At 38.6% G+C, this 26,200-nt stretch overlaps 1 protein-coding gene across 5 annotated transcripts in view; it reads right to left on the bottom strand.

The window, feature by feature from the left end:
* Positions 1 to 26,200, bottom strand: part of LOC139765930 (uncharacterized) — a 45,131-nt gene that overhangs the window by 5,016 nt on the left and 13,915 nt on the right. For 2 of the 5 annotated variants that reach the window (XM_071693899.1, XM_071693903.1), the window contains exons 7-8: positions 25,709 to 25,816; positions 14,524 to 14,598 (exon numbers count right to left, since the gene is read on the bottom strand). In XM_071693899.1, the coding sequence (XP_071550000.1) occupies positions 14,524 to 14,598; positions 25,709 to 25,816 (183 nt within the window). Of the gene's footprint in view, positions 1 to 14,508; positions 14,599 to 25,684; positions 25,817 to 26,200 lie in introns of those variants that run through there. The other 3 variants (XM_071693900.1, XM_071693901.1, XM_071693902.1) reach the window with 3 other exon arrangements.

Genomic DNA, 26,200 nt, shown 5'->3' on the forward strand with positions numbered 1-26,200 from the left:
TCACAGAACATAAATGAATCATCTGTATTCTGGTAACCTATATGCCATCTTCATAGCACAGCGACTCATTCCAAACTTCTCAACATTGGTGTTGCAAATATTTTGCATTTTCTGTACAAACATGCTTCTCTCATCTGCAAACTCATTTAGTCCATTCCTTTTGTAATCCATCACTATAATTGTCTTAGTATTGTTTCAATTTACTAATTTTTTCCCTCCATTCTCTTAAGAAAAGCACCAAAAAATCCATCTCCACTTCTAGTGTTACAAGTAGGTTTCTTAAGCACACAAATGACAGCTCCAGCACCATATAGTAAACTTTGCCACAGTTTGAGAATACGATCAAATCTTGTTGCTAGCAGATATAAGTAAAATTTTACTACAAAATCATTGCTGTAATACTGTTGTATTTGTTATACATTTCCAAGACATACTGTTGAACTATGTTACTGATTTGGAATACACCTGTCGATAGAAAAGTAAGCTTACATATATCCAATGCCCCCATCTTCCCCTAACCAACAAGAAAATACTTGCACTCTCCTCTGTGCACCTCTCTCCACTGCCCATTAATGGATCCTTCCCCCTTGCTCTTCTTACCTTCAAATTATTCTTATACACTACTCATCCATACTGCATTCATCCTCTTGCTAATCCTGAACCATCTTGATTTAGTTAAAATACTTGGTGCACAATGACTGTCTATCATATAAGTATACCTCTACAGTAAAAGATTTATTAGACTTACCATGAAAAACTAAACTACCCTAAAGTGTTTATGCTGAAACTACAACGAAGGGACCCATAACATAACTACTGTTGTTACACATAGGTATGCTTTGAAATATTGTTATGCTTCTGATTTTTACATGTTTTCAACTTCAGTTATGTAGTTTTATGTCTGGTTTTCCTTTGAGCATTCTGAAAATCAAATTACTCTTCACTCTTTTTTGCATGATCAACAGGAAATTATTTATACAAATTTCAGATGTTTCCAGGAATTCCTGATTTTTCTGGATTTAGGATTTCCTTGTCTGCCTACATCTGCAAGATAATGATACTCTAGGTTCTGAACTATTTATGTGCAGAATTAGTTTACTGCTCCATTTTTTCACTTTTTCCTTTGATTTTTTTTCGACAAGATATTTCCCCAGCGAATTGAAGGCCATATCATGAGTGATTTTGCTTTAGATGGATGAGCTAAGAGAGAGTATTTGACCACCTACAAGTAAAGTACCTACAGTGAGATTTGTCAAAAGGCAGGGGTACAATACACATCTTGCTTGCCAAATGATAGTTTTTGTCTGGGTTCATCTGGACCTGATTTCAACCATATTTCAAGTTTTCTTTTAAATGTTTCTGAAACTATTGCATGCATGTTACTTACTTTTTTAGATAATACAGTGAATGGTCTCCATCTTATTAGAGATCTATTTTTTTTCTGGTATTTTATGGTATTACTGCACATTTAGCAAAATACCTAGCTTTGCCCATGCTAAAATCAGTATTTCACTTTTCCTCTATCTATCTACTACATTTCTTTGTTAATACTAATTTTTTCCACTAAATTAAAAACATACATAAGTGTACATCCTTGGGGTTCCCTTAGTAAGTCTACAAAGTTTCAAGGTTCTAGTTGTCATTGTCATGTAGCTAAGGTGCTGATAAGACATACAACAATTTAAAATAGCACACCCAAGTGCATACCTATGGGCTCCCTGTAGTATGCATAAAAAGTTCCAAATGTCATTGTCATGCAACCTTGGTACTAACAAACACTCAGGCATCAAAATTAAAATATCATACCCAATTACACACCTTTGGGGTCCCCTTCATGTGCACACAAAGATTCAGGTTTCTAGTTAACATTGTCACAAGGCTATGGCAATGATGAATATGCAAAGACACCAAATTTAAAAAATCAAACCCATGAGGTCCAATTAATGTGCCCATAATGCTTCAGGGTTCTAGCTGTCATTGTCTTGAGGCTATGACATTGACAAACAATCACTGGCTGTTTTATTAGTAAAGATTTACTAATGATTCCTCAGTGCTATGAGGCTAGTATATTATCATTTATCCATTCACTTTAGCCAAGTATAGATTATTATGCATCTTTCCTTCTTCTTTCAAGGCTGTAAATTTTGAGATCCTTTTTAAGCCTCTCAACAGTTCATATGTTTTATTACCTCAATTTTTAATGTGTAATGCTTCTGAATTCTCCCCAACATGACAGCAATATTCAATTCTGCCTCATTTTCATAATTTTATGTCTTGTAGTACAAATTCTCATTATTATACCACTCATTACTCAGCTGGACAATGTTATATTTCTAATTTTTGATGAGTCCCAAATCTTTGAAGTCTGTTCCACTTTCTACCACTTCCTCTGTTGGGCCTTTATACAGTTACTGGTGTATTGTAATAAACCCACAAGTCATTCGCTTAAGTTTATCTTTAGTGAATTCCATCAAGTTCACTTATGCCTATTATTAGACTGAATCTAAGCCTTTTTGCACTTCTCTTTGATCATCATCTGATCCTGTCATAATGCTCACTCGTGCAATCAGTAAAGCATCTGACAGTACCTTCTTTTATTTCTCTGTTGGTATCTAATTTTGAAGCCACATTTTTCCTCCCCAGTCAAGTTCTGTGCCTTTCACCATCCTCTCAGTCACCACTCTCCCACACAACTTGCCAAGTACACTCAAAAGCTTATACCACTGTAAATTGAAGATTTGCTTTTGTTCCTCTTGCCTTTATACATTGGCACAACATAGGCACTCTGCCAATCCTCAGGCACCTCACAATGAGCCATATACTCATTCACACATATTCACCATTTCCCGCATTTGCAAGGTAGGGTCAAGAACAGGGACTGAACCTAAGAGGGAAAATTCTCACTTGGACCCCTTCTCTGTTCCTTCTTTTGAAAAAGTAAGAAGTGGAGGGGAGGATTTCCAGGGAATATGTGGGAAGTATTCTTTCTCGTATCCCCAGGGAGGTGGGCAGATTAGAAAGGGTAGTGAGTGGTGGGATGAAGTAAGATTATTAGTGAAAGAGAAGAGAGAGGCATTTGGACGATTTTTGCAAGGAAGTAGTGCAAATGACTGAGATATAACAAAAGAAAGAGGCAGGAGGTCAAGAGACAGGTGAAAAAGAGGGCTTATGAGAGTTGGGGTGAGAGAGTATCATTAAATTTTAGGGAGAATGAAAAGATGTTTTGGAAGGAGGTAAATAAAGTGCGTAAGACAAGAGTACAAATGGGAACATCTGTGAAGGGGGCTAATGGGAGGGTAATAACAAGTAGTGGTGATGTGAGAAGAAGGAGTGAGTATTTTGAAGGTTTGTTGAATGTGTTAGATGATAGAGTGGCGATATAGGGTGTTTTGGTTGAGGTGGTGTGCGAAGTGAGAGGGTTAGGGAGAATGATTTGGTAAAGAGAGAAGAGATAGTGAAAGCTTTGCGGAAGATGAAAGGCGGCGGGTTTGGATGGTATTGCAGTGGAATTTATTAAAAAAAAGGGGCTGACTGTGTTGTTGACTGGTTGATAAGGATATTTACTGTATGTATGACTCATGTTGAGGTGCCTGAAGAATGGCAGAATGCATGCATAGTGCCATTGTACAAAGGCAAAGGGGATAAAGGTGAGTGCTCAAATTACAGAGGTATAAGTTTGTTGAGTATTCCAGGGAAATTATATGGGAGGGTATTGACTGAGAGGGTGAAGGCATGTACATAGCATCAGATTGGGGAAGAGCAGTTTGGTTTCTGAGGTGGTAGAGGATGTGTGGATCAGGTGTTTGCTTTGAAGAATGTATGCGAGAAATACTTAGAAAAACAAATGGATTTGTATGTAGCATTTATGGATCTGGAGAAGGCATATGATAAAGAGTTGATAGAGATGCTCTGTGGAAGGTATTAAGAATATATGGTGTGGGAGTCAAGTTGCTGGAAGCAGTGAAAAGTTTTTATCTAGGATGTAAGATATGTGTATGAGTAGGAAGAGAGGAAAGTGATTGGTTCACAGTGAATGTTGGTTTGCAGCAGGGATGTGTGATGTCTCCATGGTTGTTTTAATTTGTTTATGGATGGGGTTGTTAGGGAGGTGAATGCAAGAGTTTTGGAGAAAGGGGCAAATATGCAGTCTGTTGTGGATGAGAGAGCTTGGGAAGTGAGTCAGTTGTTTGCTGATGATACAGCACTGGTGGTTGATTCGGGTGAGAAACTGCAGAAGCTGGTGACTGAGTTTGGTAAAGTGTGTGAAAGAAGAAAGCTAAGAGTAAATGTGAATAAGAGCAAGTTTATTAGGTACAGGAGGGTTGAGGGACAAGTAAGTTGGGAGGTAAGTTTGAATGGAGAAAAACTGGAGGAAGTAAAGTGTTTTAGATATCTGGGAGTGGATTTGGCAGCGGATGGAACCATGGAAGCAGAAGTGAGTTCTGGGAGCATTGAAAAATGTGTGGAAGGCAAGAACATTATCTCAGAAAGCAAAAATGGGTATGTTTGAAGGAAGTGTAGGGTTCCAACAATGTTATATGGCTGCGAGGCATGGGCTATAGATAGGGTTGTGCGGAGGAGGGTGGATGTTTTGAACATGAATTGTGTGAGGACAATATGTGGTGTGAGGTTGTTTGATCAAGTAAGTAATAAAAGGGTAAGAGAGATGTGTGGGAATAAAAAGAGTATGGTTGAGAGAGCAGAAGAGGGTGTTTTGAAATGGTTTGGTCACAAGGAGATAATGAGTGAGGAAAGGTTGACTGAGGATATATGTGTCAGAGGTGGAGGGAACGAGGAGAAGTGGGAGACAAAATTGGAGGTGGAAGGATGGAGTGAAAAAGATTTTGTGCGATCGGGGCCTGAACATGCAGGAGCTTGAAAGGCATGCAAGGAATAAGTGAATTGGAATGATATGGTATACCAGAGTCGAAGTGCTGTCAATGGATTGAACCCGGGCATGTGAAGCATCTGAGGTAAACCATGGAAAGTTTTGTGGGGCCCAGATGTGGAAAGGGAGCTGTGGTTTTGGTGCATTATTCATGACAGCCAGAGACTGAGTGTGAATGAATGTGGCCTTTGTTGTCTTTTCCTAGCACTACCTCGTGCACATGCGAGGGGAGGGAGTTGTCATTTCATGTGTGGCAGGGTGGCAACGGGAGGGAATGAATGAAGGCAGCAAGTATGAATTATATACATGTGTACATATGTTTATGTCTGTGTATGTATATACATGTGTATGTATATACATACATACATGTGTATGTATATACATACATACATGTGTATGTATATACATACATACATGTGTATGTATATACATACATACATGTGTATGTGGGTGGAATTGTTTCCTTGCCCTACCACGCTAACACGGGAGACAGCGACAAAGTATAAGATATTTTTTTTTTTTTTTTTCAAACTATTCGCCATTTCCCGCGTTAGCGAGGCAGCGTTAAGAACAGAGAACTGGGCCATTGAGGGAATATCCTCACCTGGCCCCCTTCTCTGTTCCTTCTTTTGGAAAATTAAAAAAAAAATTGAGAGGGGAGGATTTCCAGCCCCCCGCTCCCTTCCCTTTTAGTCGCCTTCTACGACACGCAGGGAATACGTGGGAAGTATTCCTTCTCCCCTATCCCCAGGGATAAAATAGATATAAATAGATATAAATGAATGCATATATCTGGGAGTGGATTTAGCAGCGGAGGGAACCATGGAAGTGGAAGTGAGTCACATGGTGAGGAGGGGGCAAAAATCCTGGGAGCCTTGAAGAATGTGTGGAAGTCGAGAACATTATCTCGGAAAGCAAAAATGGCTATGTTTGAATGAATATTGGTTCCAACAATGTTGTATGGTTGCGAGGCGTGGGCTATGGATAGAGTTGTGCGCAGGAGGGTGGATGTGCTGGAAATGAGATGTTTGAGGACAATATGTGGTGTGAGGTGGTTTGATCGAGTAAGTAATGTAAGGGTAAGAGAGATGTGTGGAAATAAAAAGAGCGTGGTTGAGAGAGCAGAAGAGGGTGTTTTGAAATGGTTTGGGCACATGGAGAGAATGAGTGAGGAAAGATTGACCAAGAGGATATATGTGTTGGAGGTGGAGGGAACGAGGAGAAGTGGGAGACCAAATTGGAGGTGGAAAGATGGAGTGAAAAAGATTTTGTGTGATCGGGGCCTGAACATGCAGGAGGGTGAAAGGAGGGCAAGGAATAGAGTGAATTGGATCGATGTGGTATAGCGGGGTCGACGTGCTGTCAATGGATTGAATCAGGGCATGTGAAGCGTCTGAGGTAAACCATGGAAAATTGTGTGGGGCCTGGATGTGGAAAGGGAGCTGTGGTTTCAGGCATTATTACATGACAGCTAGAGACTGAGTGTGAACGAATGGGGCCTTTGTTGTCTTTTCCTAGCACTACCTCGCACACATGAGGGGGGAGGGGGATGTTATTCCATGTGTGGCGAGGTGGCTATGGCAATAAATAAAGGCAGGCAGTATGAATTATGTACATGTGTATATATGTATTGTCTGTGTGTGTATATATATGTGTACATTGAGATGTATAGGTATGTATATTTTGCGTGTGTGGACGTGTATGCATATACATGTGTATGGGGGTGGGTTGGGCCATTTCTTTCATCTGTTTCCTTGCACTACCTCGCAAACGCGGGAGACAGCGACAAAGCAAAATATATAAATATAATATATTTTTTTTTTTCTTCTTTTTTTTTTTTTGCTTTGTCGCTGTCTCCCACGTTTGCGAGGTAGCGCAAGGAAACAGACATAAGAAATGGCCCAACCCACCCCCATACACATGTATATACATACGTCCACACACGCAAATATACATACCTACACAGCTTTCCATGGTTTACCCCAGACGCTTCACATGCCCTGATTCAATCCACTGACAGCACGTCAACCCCGGTATACCACATTGATCCAATTCACTCTATTCCTTGCCCTCCTTTCACCCTCCTGCATGTTCAGGCCCCGATCACACAAAATCTTTTTCACTCCATCTTTCCACCTCCAATTTGGTCTCCCACTTCTCCTCGTTCCCTCCACCTCCGACACATATATCCTCTTGGTCAATCTTTCCTCACTCATTCTCTCCATGTGCCCAAACCATTTCAAAACACCCTCTTCTGCTCTCTCAACCACGCTCTTTTTATTTCCACACATCTCTCTTACCCTTACGTTACTTACTCAATCAAACCACCTCACACCACACATTGTCCTCAAACATCTCATTTCCAGCACATCCATCCTCCTGCGCACAACTCTATCCATAGCCCAAGCCTCGCAACCATACAACTTTGTTGGAACCACTATTCCTTCAAACATACCCATTTTTGCTTTCCGAGATAATGTTCTCGACTTCCACACATTCTTCAAGGCTCCCAGGATTTTCGCCCCCTCCCCCACCCTATGATCCACTTCCGCTTCCATGGTTCCATCCGCTGCCAGATCCACTCCCAGATATCTAAAACACTTTACTTCCTCCAGTTTTTCTCCATTCAAACTTACCTCCCAATTGACTTGACCCTCACCCCTACTGTACCTAATTACCTTGCTCTTATTCAAATTTACTCTTAACTTTCTTCTTTCACACACTTTACCAAACTCAGTCACCAGCTTCTGCAGTTTCTCACATGAATCAGCCACCAGCGCTGTATCATCAGCGAACAACAACTGACTCACTTCCCAAGCTCTCTCATCCACAACAGACTTCATACTTGCCCCTCTTTCCAAAACTCTTGCATTCACCTCCCTAACAACCCCATCCATAAACAAATTAAACAACCATGGAGACATCACACACCCCTGCCGCAAACCTACATTCACTGAGAACCAATCACTTTCCTCTCTTCCTACACGTACACATGCCTTACATCCTCGATAAAAACTTTTCACTGCTTCTAACAACTTGCCTCCCACACCATATATTCTTAATACCTTCCACAGAGCATCTCTATCAACTCTTTATCATATGCCTTCTCCAGATCCATAAATGCTACATACAAATCCATTTGCTTTTCTAAGTATTTCTCACATACATTCTTCAAAGCAAACACCTGATCCACACATCCTCTACCACTTCTGAAACCACACTGCTCTTCCCCAATCTGATGCTCTGTACATGCCTTCACCCTCTCAATCAATACCCTCCCATATAATTTACCAGGAATACTCAACAAACTTATACCTCTGTAATTTGAGCACTCACTCTTATCCCCTTTGCCTTTGTACAATGGCACTATGCACGCATTCCGCCAATCCTCAGGCACCTCATCATGAGTCATACATACATTAAATAACCTTACCAACCAGTCAATAATACAGTCACCCCCTTTTTTAATAAACACTATGCACGCATTCCGCCAATCCTCAGGCACCTCATCATGAGTCATACATACATTAAATAACCTTACCAACCAGTCAATAATACAGTCACCCCCTTTTTTAATAAATTCCACTGCAATACCATCCCAACCTGCTGCCTTGCCGGCTTTCATCTTCCGCAAAGCTTTTACTACCTCTTCTCTGTTTACCAAATCATTTTCCCTAACCCTCTCACATTGCACACCACCTCGACCAAAACACCCTATATCTGCCACTCTATCATCAAACACATTCAACAAACCTTCAAAATACTCACTCCATCTCCTTCTCACATCACCACTACTTGTTATCACCTCCCCATTTGCACCCTTCACTGAAGTTCCCATATATATATATATATATATATATATATATATATATATATATATATATATATATATATATATAGTAAAAGTGAGAATTTTCCCTCTGGGGCTCAGTCCTCTGTTCTTGAAGCTAACTTGCTAATGCAGGAAATGGCGAATATGTATGAAAAAAATAATAAAAGTCGTAACTGACCAGCCAACAAAAGCAATCATCTGTCTTGAGATACCAACTGTAAGTCCTTGCCAAACTTCATTTTACACAAGAATTTCACTACCTTTTTCTCTTCACCAAACCACTTACCACAAGGAATGTGAGAACAAAAGAAAAAAAATATGGCCATCAGTGATGAGAGTTCATGAGGAAGTGATTAAAGGCTAAGAAGAGAAAAATGGATTGCTGAAGGCATTAGATGTGGGGTGTTTGGGACATGGAGTATGCAGAGCAAGAGTCATGACAAATGGTTTGGTGGAAAGAGAAGACAGTGAAAGCTTTGCACAAGATGAAATGTGGCAAAACAGCTGAAGTGGAAGGAACTGCAATTGAATTTCTTCTGAAATAGGGTGACACTATTGATGAGTGGTTACGATTTTCAAAGTATATATGATTCAAGGTGAAGTGCCTGAGAAGTGGTGGAGTGCCTGGATAGTGCCTCTATATAAAGGCAAGGCGCACAAAAGTGAATATTTGAATTACATAGGTATATTTTGAAAGAATACCTCCCTAGTATTCCCTGCATGTCACAGAAGACAACTAAGAGTGGTGAAAGCAGGGGGCTTGAAACCCTCTACTTCTTGTATTTCAATTTCTAAAATAGTTGGAACAGAAGGAGCCAAGCAAGTTCTCATCCTCCTCAAAGCCTTCGGCTGGGGTATTTGAATGCGTTTGCATGTGCTTAGGATGAGAAGAATACAGAGATAAGCAGAATGTTTGAGAAAGGAACCAGGATGTTTTAGGTCTGAATGAAACAAAGCTCATGGGGATGGGGGATTAGAATGATCAGGGATTAGGGGTATAGACTGGGATTAATGTGAAGGTGAGAGCTAAAGAAAGGGTGGTACTTTTACTAGAGGATTAATTAGAGGATGAGAGCTAAGGAAGGGGTAGCACTTCTACTGAAGAGTTTTTGGGAATGTGTGAGAGAGTGTAAGGAAGAGTACCCTAAACTAACGTGGATAAACATGGAAGTGCATTACAAAAGGTGGTTGATTACTAGTGCTTAAGCACCCATAAGGAAGAGAGAATTGTTTTGCAAGAAACAAAGTGAGTGTCGGCAATTTTGATGTGAGGGTGTTAGTGATGTGGATTTGAATGAGAGAGTGGGTAATGTGGCAATTGAGGGTATAAATGGAGGGCATGAGAATGAAAATGAAGCTGTGGAGTTATGTGCTGAGTAAGGATTAGTGATTGGGAATACCTGGTTTAACAGGATCTTTGTACACAAGTATATATGGGTGAATCTGGCAGATGACAATTGAGCAGGGGCAGCTGGTGGGGTGCTAAAACATTACTTTGTGGATGCAACAGTGAAGGTTGTAAAAGCTTTAGTTAAAGAGAGAATGATATGGGCGAGATGAGGGTAGTGAATGTGACTGAGTTTGGAAAAGATGTTTACATGAAGAGTCACCAGGAGTGACTGAGTGTAGAATGACGAAAGGCAAGTGTAAATGAAGCTTGGGGAGTGGGTAAGGAATGGGAGGCATTCAGGGATGCACTGGTGACATGCAAGAGAAGTGTGTGGTATGCAGAAGGTGGAAGGTAGGCATACAAAAAAGGGTTGAGAGGCGGTATGACAAGGTTAAGTTGCTAGTGAAAGAGAAAAGAGAGGGGTTCGAGCATTATATTCAGGGGAAGGAGTGTGAGTGACAGAGATATACAAGAGAAAGTGGCAAGAAGACAAGAGGAAGGTGCAAGCATTGAAAAATAGGGCAAACAAGAGTGTGGTGGAGCAAGTATCATCAAACTTCAGGAAGAATAAGCAAATGTTGTGGCGAGAGGTTTAAAGTGAGAGAAAACAAGAGAACAAATGAGCATCAATTATGGGGATAAATGGGGAAATGAAAACAGAGATGAGGTGAAGAGGAGATGAACTGCATACCTTAAAGAACTGTATGTGTTTGATGAAAGGGTAGAACATCAGAGTGTTTGGGGTAGGGAGGTATGCCAAATGAGTTTGATGAAAAGAAAAAGAGTAGTAAAAGCTTTGCATAAGACAAAGTGCTGCTAGGAGGTTGGAGTGGATAGTATTTAAGGCGAATTTCTTCAGAAAAGAGGCGACTTTGTAGCTGATTGGTTACTATTGATTTTAAATGTACATGTAGCTCAAGATGAGGTGTCCAAAGCTTGGCAGAATGCCTGTATAATGTCACTGTATAAAGGGCTAAGGGGAAAAAAAATCAAATTAAAAAGGTAAAAGTTTAAGTATGTGTGGTAAGTTGTATGAGAGAGTAGTGACTGAGGGGTTGGTGGCATGTATAGAGCTCCAAACTAGGGAGGAACAAAGGGAATTCAGGACTGGTAGAGGATGTGTGGGTCAGGTGTTTGCTCAGAAGAACGTGTGCAAAAATAATTATACAAGAAACAAAAGGATTTACATGTGTTGCTTATAGATCTGGACATAGTACATGATAGGGTTGATAAAATATGCTCTGTGGAAGGTATCTCCAATAAATGGTGCGGGAAGAAAGCTGTCAAAGTAAAATGATGAAGAATTCTCATCAAGAGAATAAGCCATGTGTGCAAGCAGGAAGGTGAATAGTTCCAAGTGAAGGTTGGCCTGCAGCAGGGGTGTGTGATGTCACCATGACTGTTTAATTTGTTCATGGATAGTGTGGAAAGAGGAGCAAGTCTGCAGCCTGTCAGGAGCCTTGGGGCCTGAGAGAGGTTAGTTGTTTGCTAATGACACAGCACTAGTGCAGATTCAAATGAGACACTGAAGAAGCTGGTAGAGTAAATGATAAAAAAAAAAAAAGGTTATTACATATGGCAATGGAATGTGTCAGGTTTGCTGGATTAGGAGTTTGAAGAAAGAGAACCTGTAGGTAATGGGATGCCTTTGCCATTTGTGAATGCAGGGGAGAAACTTGACCATTTTCCTTGTGTGCACATGTGTGTGGGGGTGGGGGTATAAGGTATATTTGCCTGACAAACAGGGTGTGGTCTTGTTATTGCCTAATGATTACAGAGGTGTCACCTTTCTAGACTGTCAACAATGATTAGAAGTTCATACTATAAAAAACAGCCTGTTCTTGTACAAAATTCCCCAACAACATATTTACCAACAACTCAGAAAAACTGCCTCAAGTCCAGTATTTTTGCCTGTGTGAGAAGACATGGCAGCAAATGGAACTGTGGAAACTTAAGTTAGCCACAAGATGGGTCATGGTACTTGTCCTAGGCACACTAAGGAGTAATAGAGAGGTGTTTGCCTATTAAAGATAGGTATGTTTGATGGAAGAGTAGTTACAATAGTGTAGTGTGGATACAAGGCATGGGCCACAGATCAAAAAAGCATGGAGGAGGATGGATGTGTTGGAAATGAAATATGAGAAAGATATGTATTTTGAGATTACTGATCAAATAAGAAGTAACAGCAAGAGGAGTGAGGTTGTAAGATGAGCATATATGGAAAAGTGAAGAGGATGTACTGAAATAGTTTGAACATATGAAGAAGACTTAGAAGTCAAGTAAAGGGAACAAGTAAATGGCGAAACCAAGGAAAGGATGGAGTGAAAGACACTTTGAGTGTTCAAGGCTTGAACATGCAGGAGGGTATAAGGCATGCAATGAACAGAACAAATTGGGTCTATGTAATATACAGGGAGCAATGTGTTGTCAGTGGGCTTAATCAAAGCATATAAAAGCAGTCGGGAAGCCATAGAAATGTGGTTTCGGTGCATTATACACAACAGCTAGAGTGTGGATGTGATTGATGAGGCTATTCCTTCGTCTGTTCTTGGTACAAATGCAGGAAATGGCAAACAAATATGAAAGAGAAAAAGATATATATCTAAATATTTCAACCAAATCCCCCCCCCCCCTTTATTATATGATGTTTTCAGTAAAATCACAGCTAGTACTTTTAAGGCTATGGTGTAACTGCAAAAAGAATAATGCCAACATGTTATGACCATACATAATCATGCAAAAATGCTGGACAGACAAATACATGCATACACACAAAAACTTCACACTAACCCAAACCAAAAGTCATAATTCCCAACCATGCTTATGCATATAAAATCTCATGTAACACAATAATGCATACAACATTAATACACTTGCTTCATTATATATTCTATTTCAGATTTAATACAACACAAGAATACCTCATTCAAAAACCTGTGGAAACATTATAGTGAAATAAGTGTAATAGTGGACATTTTATTTTCATGATTTCTTCTTGGTGCTATTTCTCAAATTCGAGGGTTTTACCATGATCTATCTTTTCTGTTTTATATCCTTTCATTTTACTCATTATTCTAGTTATCAATGATATTCTTAAAAATGAAATGTCTTCCTTTCTATTTTCATTATTACACTAATTTTGCTGGTTGTCAGTGATATCCTTATAACAAGGGTATAATCCTTTCTTTCAGTTCTTGTTAGATTATTGTAATTACTTTTCAAGCTGTTAATGCGTATTTTCTATTTTGACAATGTCTTCACTTGTTTTACAGCAGTGGTTAAGCAGAAAACAACTAATTCACATGTTTGAACCAACAAAATATTCAATGGGAACACTGTAAATATTGTTGAAAGTTTCTGACTTGCTTGTAATATATGCTATGTAAAGAAGATTCTACTAAGGCTGTCCTTACCCTGCATATTAAGTAATTCATTTTTTTACATATAACTTACCATGAGACTTTCAGATCTTATAAACAATTTCAATTTCTAACACCTCCAGTACTTCTATTAAGGCATCTACACTACATCCAATGGTCATATCTTAAATCCTTTACACTGCAGTGACATGTAAAACTTTATAAACATTAAACAAAGCAAATCTTTTTTATATCATCACTGCTACAGTGACAATCCTTGGGAATTCTCTTAGCATAACCCCCTTTTAATTTTCCCTCAAATTTTTATGACACCTATATGAACACAAATAACTAAAGCTAAAGAAAGAGTCTCAGTACGTACCTTACTAATGTGGATATACTCCAACTCAGAATTTACGATAAGCAACATCAATAACAACAACATTCTACTGACTACTATTAAAATTAAAAAGTTAAAAATCAAGAGGTCACAGCATCATGACATGAACATATACAAAGCCAACTACCAAAAAGGGACTTGTCATACGTACCTTGCGAACGTCGATATACTCAAACTTGCAATCTATGATCATTATGAAAATCTATGGCAACATTTGAATTATTGTTATTCAAACAAAAATCTTTTATCTTCATTTGTTAAAAACTTTATACATATAATGTAAGGCATCATGAAAAATGTGTAAATCTTCCTCTCATTCCAATAAAACTGAAAATGGTTTTACCAATTCATAAATGTTTAAATAAAAGGGATTTCTACACAATCAAATTGATGTTAATTTCTACATCTTGTAATGAAGCTGATAACTTAGATACATCAAAAATGTAAAGGTGTTGGAGAGCAATTAGTAATTGTCATTTTAGCTGTTTACGAAAATTTAGCTGAAAATCATCTTGCATCCAAGGCTGTTGATAAAATTTAACAATAATTTCACCTACTAAAACTGATATCATTCAATTAGACACACCACCCAAAATGACACCTCCAATACCCTCAGCACCTGGCATCCACCATCACCACCTTAATCCTGGTTACCTCGACCTGGAGCGCGAACGGGAGAAGGAACGGTGTGATCCTCTGCTTCTCTTCGTGCTTGAACGATCCCGTGACCTATAATAACCACCACATATAATTTCTAGTAATGTACAGCAAATTAGAAGTATCCTCACACAAATCTGGAGGATTAGATGAGGATATATTATATTTATATATACAATTCAAATTAACTCATGAGGATCTCAATTACATGTTATAGCTTGATCACATATGATGTACAAAAAGAATGCAACAATTTGCAAAATGAATGCATGACAGATTCAGGATGAAATGAAATATTACTTTCACTATTGTGACAATAGAAATTTTGCTATAGCAAAAATCATTTCCTTAAACAGGAGTAAAAATTTTGTTATACCAATACAGGGAATTACAAGGAATTTTCAGGGTATCCAAAAAGTCTAAGCAACACCATAAAGTATAATATATTAAACACAAAATACTTCACATATGATACTATTCATGCTTTTTTAATATTATTAGGAAACATAAATTCCTCTATATTTGTTTTACACATACTACTTTACCCTAACCCAAAATCATTGTATTTACAACTTTTTGTGTCCCATCTGCAGGGTAAGGATGAGTATGTACTGATACTTAAAAACATTCCATTGTGTTTATGTCAAAGCACCTAAAGTCATGATGCTTATTAATAAGTGGTTCCTACACCTTAATCAATCCTTTTAGGGATACATCCCCTATTCTGTACATAACTTCTACTCCCAGAGCATTGTAATGTAAATCACAAAAAGAGAATTGGTTTAAAGTTTATGATTACCCCTAGACCAATTTCTATGAAAAAGTCTTGGTGTTGCCCAAGATCTTTCTCAAGGATCCTGCAGCCAAAGGCTGTGCTACTTACAATAGCTGGAAAATGCAGACTCCTTTGAAGTGAGCAAATCTTTGACATGACTGTACTCACTCCCAGTGGCACAGCTTTGTCAAAGGTGACATCACTCACAGTACAACCTCAAGCAAGGAGAGTCCAGTAACACCTATATATATATATATATATATATATATATATATATATATATATATATATATATATATATATACCTTGCTAATGCGGGAAATGGCGAATAGTATGAAAAAAAAAATATATATGGGGATAGGGGAGAAAGAATACTTCCCACGTATTCCCTGCGTGTCGTAGAAGGCGACTAAAAGGGGAGGGAGCGGGTGGCTGGAAATCCTCCCCTTTCTTGTTTTTTTTAATTTTCCAAAAGAAGGAACAGAGAAGGGGGTCAGGTGAGGATATTCCCTCTAAGGCCCAGTTCTCTGTTCTTAACGCTACCTCGCAAATGCGGGAAATGGCAAATCGTATGAAAAAAAAAAATACATATTTCCGAGATAATGTTCTCGACTTCCACACATTCTTCAAGGCTCCCAGGATTTTCGCCCCCTCCCCCACCCTATGATTCACTTCCGCTTCCATGGTTCCATCCGCTGCCAGATCCACTCCCAGATATCTAAAACACTTTACTTCCTCCAGTTTTTCTCCATTCAAACTTACCTCCCAATTGACTTGATCCTCAACCCTACTGTACCTAATAACCTTGCTCTTATTCACATTTACTCTTAACTTTCTTCTTTCACACACTTTACCAAACTCAGTCACCAGCTTCTGCAGTTTCTCACATGAATCAGCCACCAGCGCTGTATCATCAGCGAACAACAACTGACTCACTTCCCAAGCTCTCTCATCCACAACAGACTTCATACTTGCCCCTCTTTCCAAAACTCTTGCATTCACCTCCCTAACAACCCCATCCATAAACAAATTAAACAACCATGGAGACATCACACACCCCTGCCGCAAACCTACATTCACTGAGAACCAATCACTTTCCTCTCTTCCTACACGTACACATGCCTTACATCCTCGATAAAAACTTTTCACTGCTTCTAACAACTTGCCTCCCACACCATATATTCTTAATACCTTCCACAGAGCATCTCTATCAACTTTATCATATGCCTTCTCCAGATCCATAAATGCTACATACAAATCCATTTGCTTCTCTAAGTATTTCTCACATACATTCTTCAAAGCAAACACCTGATCCACACATCCTCTACCACTTCTGAAACCACACTGCTCTTCCCCAATCTGATGCTCTGTACATGCCTTCACCCTCTTAATCAATACCCTCCCATATAATATACCAGGAATACTCAACAAACTTATACCTCTGTAATTTGAGCACTCACTCTTATCCCCTTTGCCTTTGTACAATGGCACTATGTACGCATTCCGCCAATCATCAGGCACCTCACCATGAGTCATGCATACATTAAATAACCTTACCAACCAGTCAACAATACAGTCACCCCCTTTTTTAATAAATTCCACTGCAATACCATCCAAACCTGCTGCCTTGCCGGCTTTCATCTTCCGCAAAGCTTTTACTACCTCTTCTCTGTTTACCAAATCATTTTCTCTAACCCTCTCACTTTGCACACCACCTCGACCAAAACACCCTATATCTGCCACTCTATCATCAAACACATTCAACAAACCTTCAAAATACTCACTCCATCTCCTCACATCACCACTACTTGTTATCACCTCCCCATTTGCGCCCTTCACTGAAGTTCCCATTTGCTCCCTTGTCTTACGCACTTTATTTACCTCCTTCCAGAACATCTTTTTATTCTCCCTAAAATTTAATGATACTCTCTCACCCCAACTCTCATTTGCCCTCTTTTTCACCTCTTGCACCTTTCTCTTGACCTCCTGTCTCTTTCTTTTATACATCTCCCACTCAATTTCATTTGTTCCCTGCAAAAATCGTCCAAATGCCTCTCTCTTCTCTTTCACTAATAATCTTACTTCTTCATCCCACCACTCACTACCCTTTCTAATCAACCCACCTCCCACTCTTCTCATGCCACAAGCATCTTTTGCACAATCCATCACTGATTCCCTAAATACATCCCATTCCTCCCCCACTCCCCTTACTTCCATTGTTCTCACCTTTTTCCATTCTGTACTCAGTCTCTCCTGGTACTTCCTCACACAAGTCTCCTTCCCAAGCTCACTTACTCTCACCACCCTCTTCAGCCCAACATTAATAATGTTTATTATTTATTTTTTTATTATACTTTGTCGCTGTCTCCCGCGTTTGCGAGGTAGAGCAAGGAAACAGACGAAAGAAATGGCCCAACCCCCCCCCCCCATACACATGTATATACATACGTCCACACACGCAAATATACATACCTACACAGCTTTCCATATATAAGTTTGAATGGAGAAAAACTGGAGGAAGTAAAGTGTTTTAGATATCTGGGAGTGGATCTGGCAGCGGATGGAACCATGGAAGCGGAAGTGGATCATAGGGTGGGGGAGGGGGCGAAAATCCTGGGAGCCTTGAAGAATGTGTGGAAGTCGAGAACATTATCTCGGAAAGCAAAATTGGGTATGTTTGAAGGAATAGTGGTTCCAACAATGTTGTATGGTTGCAAGGCGTGGGCTATGGATAGAGTTGTGCGCAAGAGGATGGATGTGCTGGAAATGAGATGTTTGAGGACAATGTGTGGTGTGAGGTGGTTTGATCGAGTAAGTAACGTAAGGGTAAGAGAGATGTGTGGAAATAAAAGAGTGTGGTTGAGAGAGCAGAAGAGGGTGTTTTGAAATGGTTTGGGCACATGGAGAGAATGAGTGAGGAAAGATTGACCAAGAGGATATATGTGTCGGAGGTGGAGGGAACAAGGAGAAGTGGGAGACCAAATTGGAGGTGGAAAGATGGAGTGAAAAAGATTTTGTGTGATCGGGGCCTGAACATGCAGGAGGGTGAAAGGAGGGCAAGGAATAGAGTGAATTGGATCGATGTGGTGTACCGGGGTTGACGTGCTGTCAGTGGATTGAATCAGGGCATGTGAAGGGTCTGGGGTAAACCATGGAAAGCTGTGTAAGTATGTATATTTGCGTGTGTGGACGTATGTATATATATGTGTATGGGGGTGGGTTGGGCCATTTCTTTCGTCTGGTTCCTTGCACTACCTCGCAAACGCAGGAGACAGCAGAAAAAAAATATATATACATATCCCTAGGGATAAGGGAGAAAGAATACTAACCACGTATTCCCTGCACGTCATAGAAAGTGACTAAAAGGGGTGGGAGTGGGGCGCCGGAAATCCTCCCCTCCAGTTCTTACTTTTCCAAAAGAGGAACAGAGAAGGGGATGTTAGGATTTTCCCTCAAAGGCTCAGTTCTCTGTTCTTGATGCTACCTCGGTAAAGCGGGAAATGGCAGATATGTATAAAATATATATATATTTATTTTATATTTTATTATACTTTGTGTCCCTGTCTCCCGCATTAGTGAGGTAAGGCAAGGAAACAGACGAAAGATGGCCCAACCCACCCACATAAACGTCCACACACGCACATATACATGTCTATGACATTTCAACGTATACATATATATATGCATACACAGACATATACATATATACACGTGTACATAATTCATACTTGCTGCCTTTATTCACTCCTGAAGCCACCCCACCATACATGCACTGACACCCCCCTCTCCCCACACACGCACGAGGTAGCACTGGGAAAAGACAACAAAGGTCACATTCGTTCACGCTCAGTCTCTAGCTGTTATATATATATTTTTTTCATATTATTCGCCATTCCCCACATTAGCGAGGTCGCATTAAGAACAGAGGACTGAGCCTTTGAGGGAATATCCTCACTTGGCCCCCTTCTCTGTTCCTTCTTTTGGAAAATTAAAAATGAGAGGGGAGGATATCCAGCCCCTCCCCTCCCCTTTTAGTAGCCTTCTATGACATGCAGGGAATACATGGGAAATATTCTTTCTCCCCTATCCCTAGGGATAGTATATAAATCATGTACATGATTAATCCCAATTAAAGAGGAATAGAGTTAAAGATAGCAGGTGGATAGAAAATACAATGAAATAATCTGCTTTTGACTAAACATCATTTCCAACAGCCTCAAGAACAATTTCTTGATGCCAAAACTCCCTAACCTTAAATTAATTGTTGGAGAATTTTACGAGGCTTGAGTAATTACAGAACCAAGACCCTAATGCTGTTTTTAAGTTCTATACAATTCCTTTAGAAACTTGCGCACACACAGCAAACCTGATTATGAACAACAATTTGCAAAATGTATTTCTTAATCATAATTCACTTTTTCCATAATAGCTTTTATACAATGCTATCTTAAAACTAAGCAGCACTGTGTTAACCCACTAACTGATGACGTGCTGTATAGAGTAAAGACTGCCTCTAGCAGCTGACTGCAAGTATGCCACATAAAGTCTAGGGCTTTCAAAAATCCTCCATGTGGTAATTAGGGGAGTATCAACTCATTAAACACCTACTGGTATCTCAAACACTGTTCCACAACCTTGCCCATGTCATCAATAAAATTGGTATCAATCAAAATGTTAAGGCGTGCATACCAACAGCATGTTACCATGGCAGCAGAGGAGAAATCCCAGTTACTGTGAGGATTTCCTAGATGCCATACACTCTGATAGCTTAGATTACTACAGTGGTTTGTAATGTTCCTCTAGATGTCTGCTCACTCACTATACAAGGAAAAAGAAAATTCAGAAATAAAAAATACTGCATGTGTAAAGACTGCGACTGTCATGTTCCTCCATATCTACACCCATCTTCCTAGAGCATACAAAGACCACTAGAAGTTTTTACTAGTGAATATATGAATGTATATGTATATACATAACTTTATAGCAATTTCCTGCAATTGCAAGGTAGCACCAGGAAGAGAGGCTGCACTTTCTTTATATAATTGCGAAGAGAAATGTGTATGTATTACATTGAAAGGAGGGCCATAGTTGCATCCAAAACATTTATTAGTCTAGGAAACTCACCACATACATAAGATTCATTATACTGTCATGTTTATGGATATATACATGTATGTGAATGGATGGGCCGTTCTTCGTCTGTTTCTTCACACTACCTTGCTGGCACGGGAAACAAATGATTATGTATAATGTATGTATGTGCGTATGTGGGTGGGTTGGGCCATCTTTTCGTCTGTTTCCTTGCGCTACCTCACTAACACAGGAGACAGCGAAAAAGTATAATAAAAATGAAATAAAAAATATGTTTTACAAAAATATAAGAGATAGGAAAAGAAAACATACTACAAGCAAAACCTAACATGTTCCTCAATGTCTTTATGGATTTTTCTGGGTGTATGATACACTGAGCACTCAAAGTATACATTAAATATAGTGTAAATAGGAGCATTATACAATTCCAAAACTTTTAGAACATATATCACTGAAACCATGAAAAGTATGTGTATATACAGTGGAGGTACTTACCTTTCTACCTACGAGTAGCTCTGAAATTTTTTTGCTGCGATGGCTTGGCTAATGCATAGCATTCACCACTTGACTTTTACATTGAGGAATGTTTCTTACGACCACCTTTCCTTGTCTCATCACTTGTCTTGCTAATTGAATATTGCTATTTTTTCAGTAGCTATTCTATTGGCATCATTCTCTATTCAAAGTTCTCTCATTTCATCTTTAACAGCGAGTCTCAATCTTCTTATATCAAATTACATCTCATTACATGATTGCTCCAATGTCCTGCCAAGGTATCATGTATCTTTGTCTGAAACCTTTTTGGTACGTTTCTTGGAATTACTCTCGACTTAATGATTCTGTATCTTCTTAGCCTGGCTGCTTTCAGGTTTAAAACATTTTCAATCCTTCTATTTGTTGTCACCCCAATGACTTCTCTAAAACACTTAAACCTTTTAGTGGAGTTCCCCAAGGAGCAGTTCTTTCTCAAACTCTCTTCAATCTCCTCCTCATCCAACATACCACAATATGAAGGTCCTTTTCATGTGCAGATGAACTACTTGATAATCTCCAAATCTCTTCATAGTTTTTCTTGCCTATTCTCATGTCACGAGCAGAACAGGAGATTAAACTCTCTTACTTTCTTACATATGTCAGAGATCATGATTTTAATAAGTACTGCTGTCAGAACATTCAGTATCCTTGACTGTACATCTTCATACATGCTTCCATTTGCAACTAATTTGAACTCAATATGGGTCAGAAATCTTTGATCCATTTTCCTACTATATTCTGTCATGCTAGTTTCTTTAGTACCACTGTAAATGATTTCACAAAATCATGAAGTGTTTTTTATTTGTTCCATTCACCAAATTTTTTGTAAATGTCTTCATAATGAGCTAGTAGCTGGTGAGTAAGCTTCTACAAGGAACAAATCCATGCTGTCCTACATTTACGAGTCCATTTGAAATAGGATGTTCTATTAAATGTTTTTTATTAATCTCTCGAATACTATGTGTGAAGTTAGGTTATTGATCTGTACTGTTTCAGCAGTAATTTGGGTCCTCCTTTGAGCACTAGCATTATGCGTGCCACTTTGTGTATATCTACCATATAATATAGGTCTATGCTTTGTGTCAGCAGCATTATAAGAGGTACTGGCTATGGGAAGGTTATGTCGTACACCTGGCTCAGTCACTACCTGAATATATTTATTCAATTGGAAAGCTCATCACACACATAAGCAATGGTTTACTATACTGGCATACATAATATTTTTGTGACAATACCTTAAAATGGTGAGGCAAAAAATTTACATACTACATGAGTACAAACTGTCATGTTCATCAGTGCATATGTGATTTTACCACGAGTACCATACACAAGGAGGCTACTAAAAGCATAGTAATTGGTCTAAACATGAAGATATATATACATTTACATAAACAGCTGACCAGCTCAGTTGCTCATTTAAATATTTTTTTCATTTGTAAAGTTCATTAAACACAGGTAAAGCTCTACTTCAATGTTTTATATCAGATGCTTCAGAAAATACTCTTGAATGGCAAAACAAAATTACATACTACATGTGTAAGTACTCTCATATTCCCCTATGCATATAATTGCATTTCTAGATATATGGTAACACAAAAAAATAATATCTAGCTGAAAATATATGAATACAAAAGCCAAACACAGGTCATTCGAAATTGGAAAAGTATGACATAATTGCACAATGAAATGTGTATTATATCATGGCATGGGGAGGAATATAACAAATAACTAGCTGTGTAGTACTGTAAATATTCATTCGTTTGGTAACTTCACCTACGTAGGTAAAGTATTACTATGATTATATATCACTTTGAAGTGAGAGTTACCGTGATGAGACTGCATGCGTATACCCCTACAAACGAATTCTCTGGGAACAAAGCTAATTAAATATAATCAAACAACATCAATTCCAAAATTTTGGTCACTTTGGTAAAGGCAAATTCTCAGATAATCAAAACAATACATATCCTCTTTAGTTGTTATAATTACTGTAACTTCCTAAATAATATCATATACTATTTAACCAGGTAAGACTATTTATGAGTGCTGTATGCCCTTTAACTTGTGTTGCACAATTGTAGGTAGTTCAGGAGGGGTCTCCCCAAGAAAAAAAAAACTGCAAAAATCCAAGAGGATTGCTGCAGAATCAGTGAAATATGCCAGTAATACTGTAGCTGGCCTAGACAAGTAATTAAATCACTATTTATATTGACAGTTTAAAGTTTTCTGCACATATTCTATGTGTCTGTTTTCCAATCATCCCAATGAAATAACACAATTCCTAGTACTTCTGAAAAATGTGTTTTTCAGGAGAGATAAAAACAATATCTCATTCAGTGAAACATCATTTAAGAAAAATAAAACAACCAAGAAACAAGTGACACAGGACTTAACTTACCTAGAGATAAAACTAATTTTCCATGCGCAATGTGAACGTATCTGAAGGGAATTTGTACATAAGCCAATTAGCAGAACTTTGCAAATCTCTATTTATAAACCAATCAGCAGCACAATCACCAGACCCACCAGTTATGCATCACCTGTGTTGGAGACTTTATCTGTCATCTGTTTTGGAGTGATAAAGTGATTTTATTACCCCCATAATATTATGTTAAAGCAGCCATCAATTGCTAGTAGCCCTGCTGGGCTGAAAGTGAAGCATAAATCTACAGATCATACAGAGGGTAGAGACAGGAACATTGGTTAGGGCACAAGTAAATGATGGATGTCATTTTACTGTTTTAGTATCTAACTTGGGTAATTTCAATGTGGATTCATTGTGTTCTCCATATTTCATGTAATCAGGCAACTTAAACTTTATTACTATTCATATTTCATGATGTATTCCAACTGTAAACCCCTATTGAAATGAATTTTCCAAAAACTAAGTGAAGTCAAGTAATACATTCACTTCACTGATAGAGGTCTTCATGATCTGTTTTGTCTGTTGATGATACAGCTTAACCAAAGGTGGCTTTTCACTCACAGTGTTACTTCAAGCCAGTGGAGTTCAATAACAACTGATAAGTATATAAATAGTAACAGCTGTCACAGGTATCCACCAGCACAATGGTACATCATGCGTGAAAAATCACCTTTGGAGAGGCTGAATCACAGGGAGTGTAGTCTTAAAAAAGAACTTCTCACTCCAAAGGAGTCCACCATTTCCCTGCTACTGGAAGTAGTGCAGCCTTGGAATTACTGGAGTTCCTGAAAAGACATCCAGGGTAACACCAGGAACCTTTTTTAGGAACGGGTCCTGGTGCAACTATCAATAAATATTCAAATAAATAAATAGATATTGCAACAATTCATTGAAAAGTGGAAAGTCATTACAAGTGTCTATACTGAGTGTAAGGTTGGAAAGAGTGTGCAACTGGCTCAGATGCAGACTGAATATTCATTAATTTGGGTACCTCACCACACATACCTATAGTTTCAATCTATTGCTGTACCTTCTTAAAAAAAATTACTTTTAAATGGTGCAGCAAAAATCAACATTTTACAAGTGTACAGATTGTGACAATAAATCCTGTATGTACAACAATATTTCCAGGTGTGCCATATACAAAGACACTACTGATATTATGTACCAGTGTAATTATGTAGATATATAAGTATATATTCATTCAAAAAGTAAAAGATATATATCATTAAAAAGTGGAAAATTATAATATAATTGCATAGAAAGTTATATTTTCCAGCATAAGGTGGGTTCACATTGTACGGCCAATAGAATCATTGCGGTAATATCTATTTATTTTGGAACTCATCAAACACATAGGGTTTTACTATAGATATTTTGTTTTTCATACTTGAGAACTGTTTCATGCATTAGCGAGCTAGCACCAGGAATAGACAAAGGAATGCCACATCTGCTTACACTCATTTTCTAACTCTTATCTGCAATGAATTAAAACCACAGCTCCCTATCCAAAACCAGATCCCAAAACCTTTCCATAGCTTATCACAGATGCTCCAGATGCCCTGTTTCAGTCTAATGACAGCATCGACCCCTATATAACATATTGCTCCAATTCACTCTGTCCTATGCATGCCTTTCACCCCCAGCATGATGAAGCAGTTGCTCAGAATCTTTTAAACTCCATCCTTCCATCTCCACTGAAAAAATATTATTTCCTCTTTGTTAACTTATCCTCACTCGTTCTCTCCATGTCCAAATCATTTCAGCACATCCTCTTCAGCTCTTAACCACATTCTTTATATTACTACACCTCTCTCTCACCCTTTCAGTTCTTCAGAAAAAAATAATTTCAAGTAGTAAGACAAAAAGTTTTTTTAAATTTTCAATTTTTTCAAAAGTGCAACACTGAGGGTAAACCCTCTAACTGGAGTAGCCACAGTCAATGGGTTTTCAGAACATATGGGAGATCAAAGGTATAACTGATACATGCTGTATCAAAAAGGTAAAGCTTAGAGTAAAGGGGAGAGGGCAACTGCTAATACACAGTCTGACTTCCGATTTAGCCGGCTGTAAATTTTAATTTGATATTTGCCGAGTTATGCATTCTTTAAATTCTAATGGATAAAGAGGTTAGTAATTTTGCAGCTGACTACCATATGTTAATCTACTCCTGCAGGGGACAGATCAGAATAATTCGTCTTTGCATTTATATTTCAAGTAACTTACAGAATCCAATAGCTTAAACCTTCATATATTTCATACCTCATGTCTGGCATTCAGGAGACAAAATGGTCCAATACATATACAAGAAATACTTTAGAAATGATATTAACCTTTTACCCAAGTTACCCTTTTACCTTGACCTAGATCTCCGCCTCCTTGATTTAGGGGACCGAGATCTTGATTTAGAGTTGCTATTTCTTCGTCGCGACCTTGACCACGACCGTGAGGAAGACCTAGATGACCTGAAGGTAAACATCTTTATTATAAAGAATATGCATAATCTTAAAAACTAGAATATAATTCTTAGGGTTGGTCACTGCACTTAAAGAAGCACAAAGAACAAACTGAGGTCTACAACACGACCCCAAAGCTGATACTGGAATTAGAGTTGCATCACAGGAAAAGACTAATAGCCTTAAATTTGACCACCATGAAAGAGAGAAGAGTGAGGGGTGACCTTATCACAAACTTTAATTTTCTGAATCAGCTTGATGATACAGATAAGGAAAAGTTCTTCAAAAGATTCTGTGATACAGCAACCAGAGGTTTACAACATGAAATTAAAGAAATTTGTCAGACATGATGTAAAGATGTACTCTTACAGTATATGAGTCGTCAATACACGG

Source organism: Panulirus ornatus, chromosome 56 (assembly GCF_036320965.1).
Source record: "Panulirus ornatus isolate Po-2019 chromosome 56, ASM3632096v1, whole genome shotgun sequence".
In the NCBI taxonomy this organism is placed as follows: domain Eukaryota; kingdom Metazoa; phylum Arthropoda; class Malacostraca; order Decapoda; family Palinuridae; genus Panulirus; species Panulirus ornatus.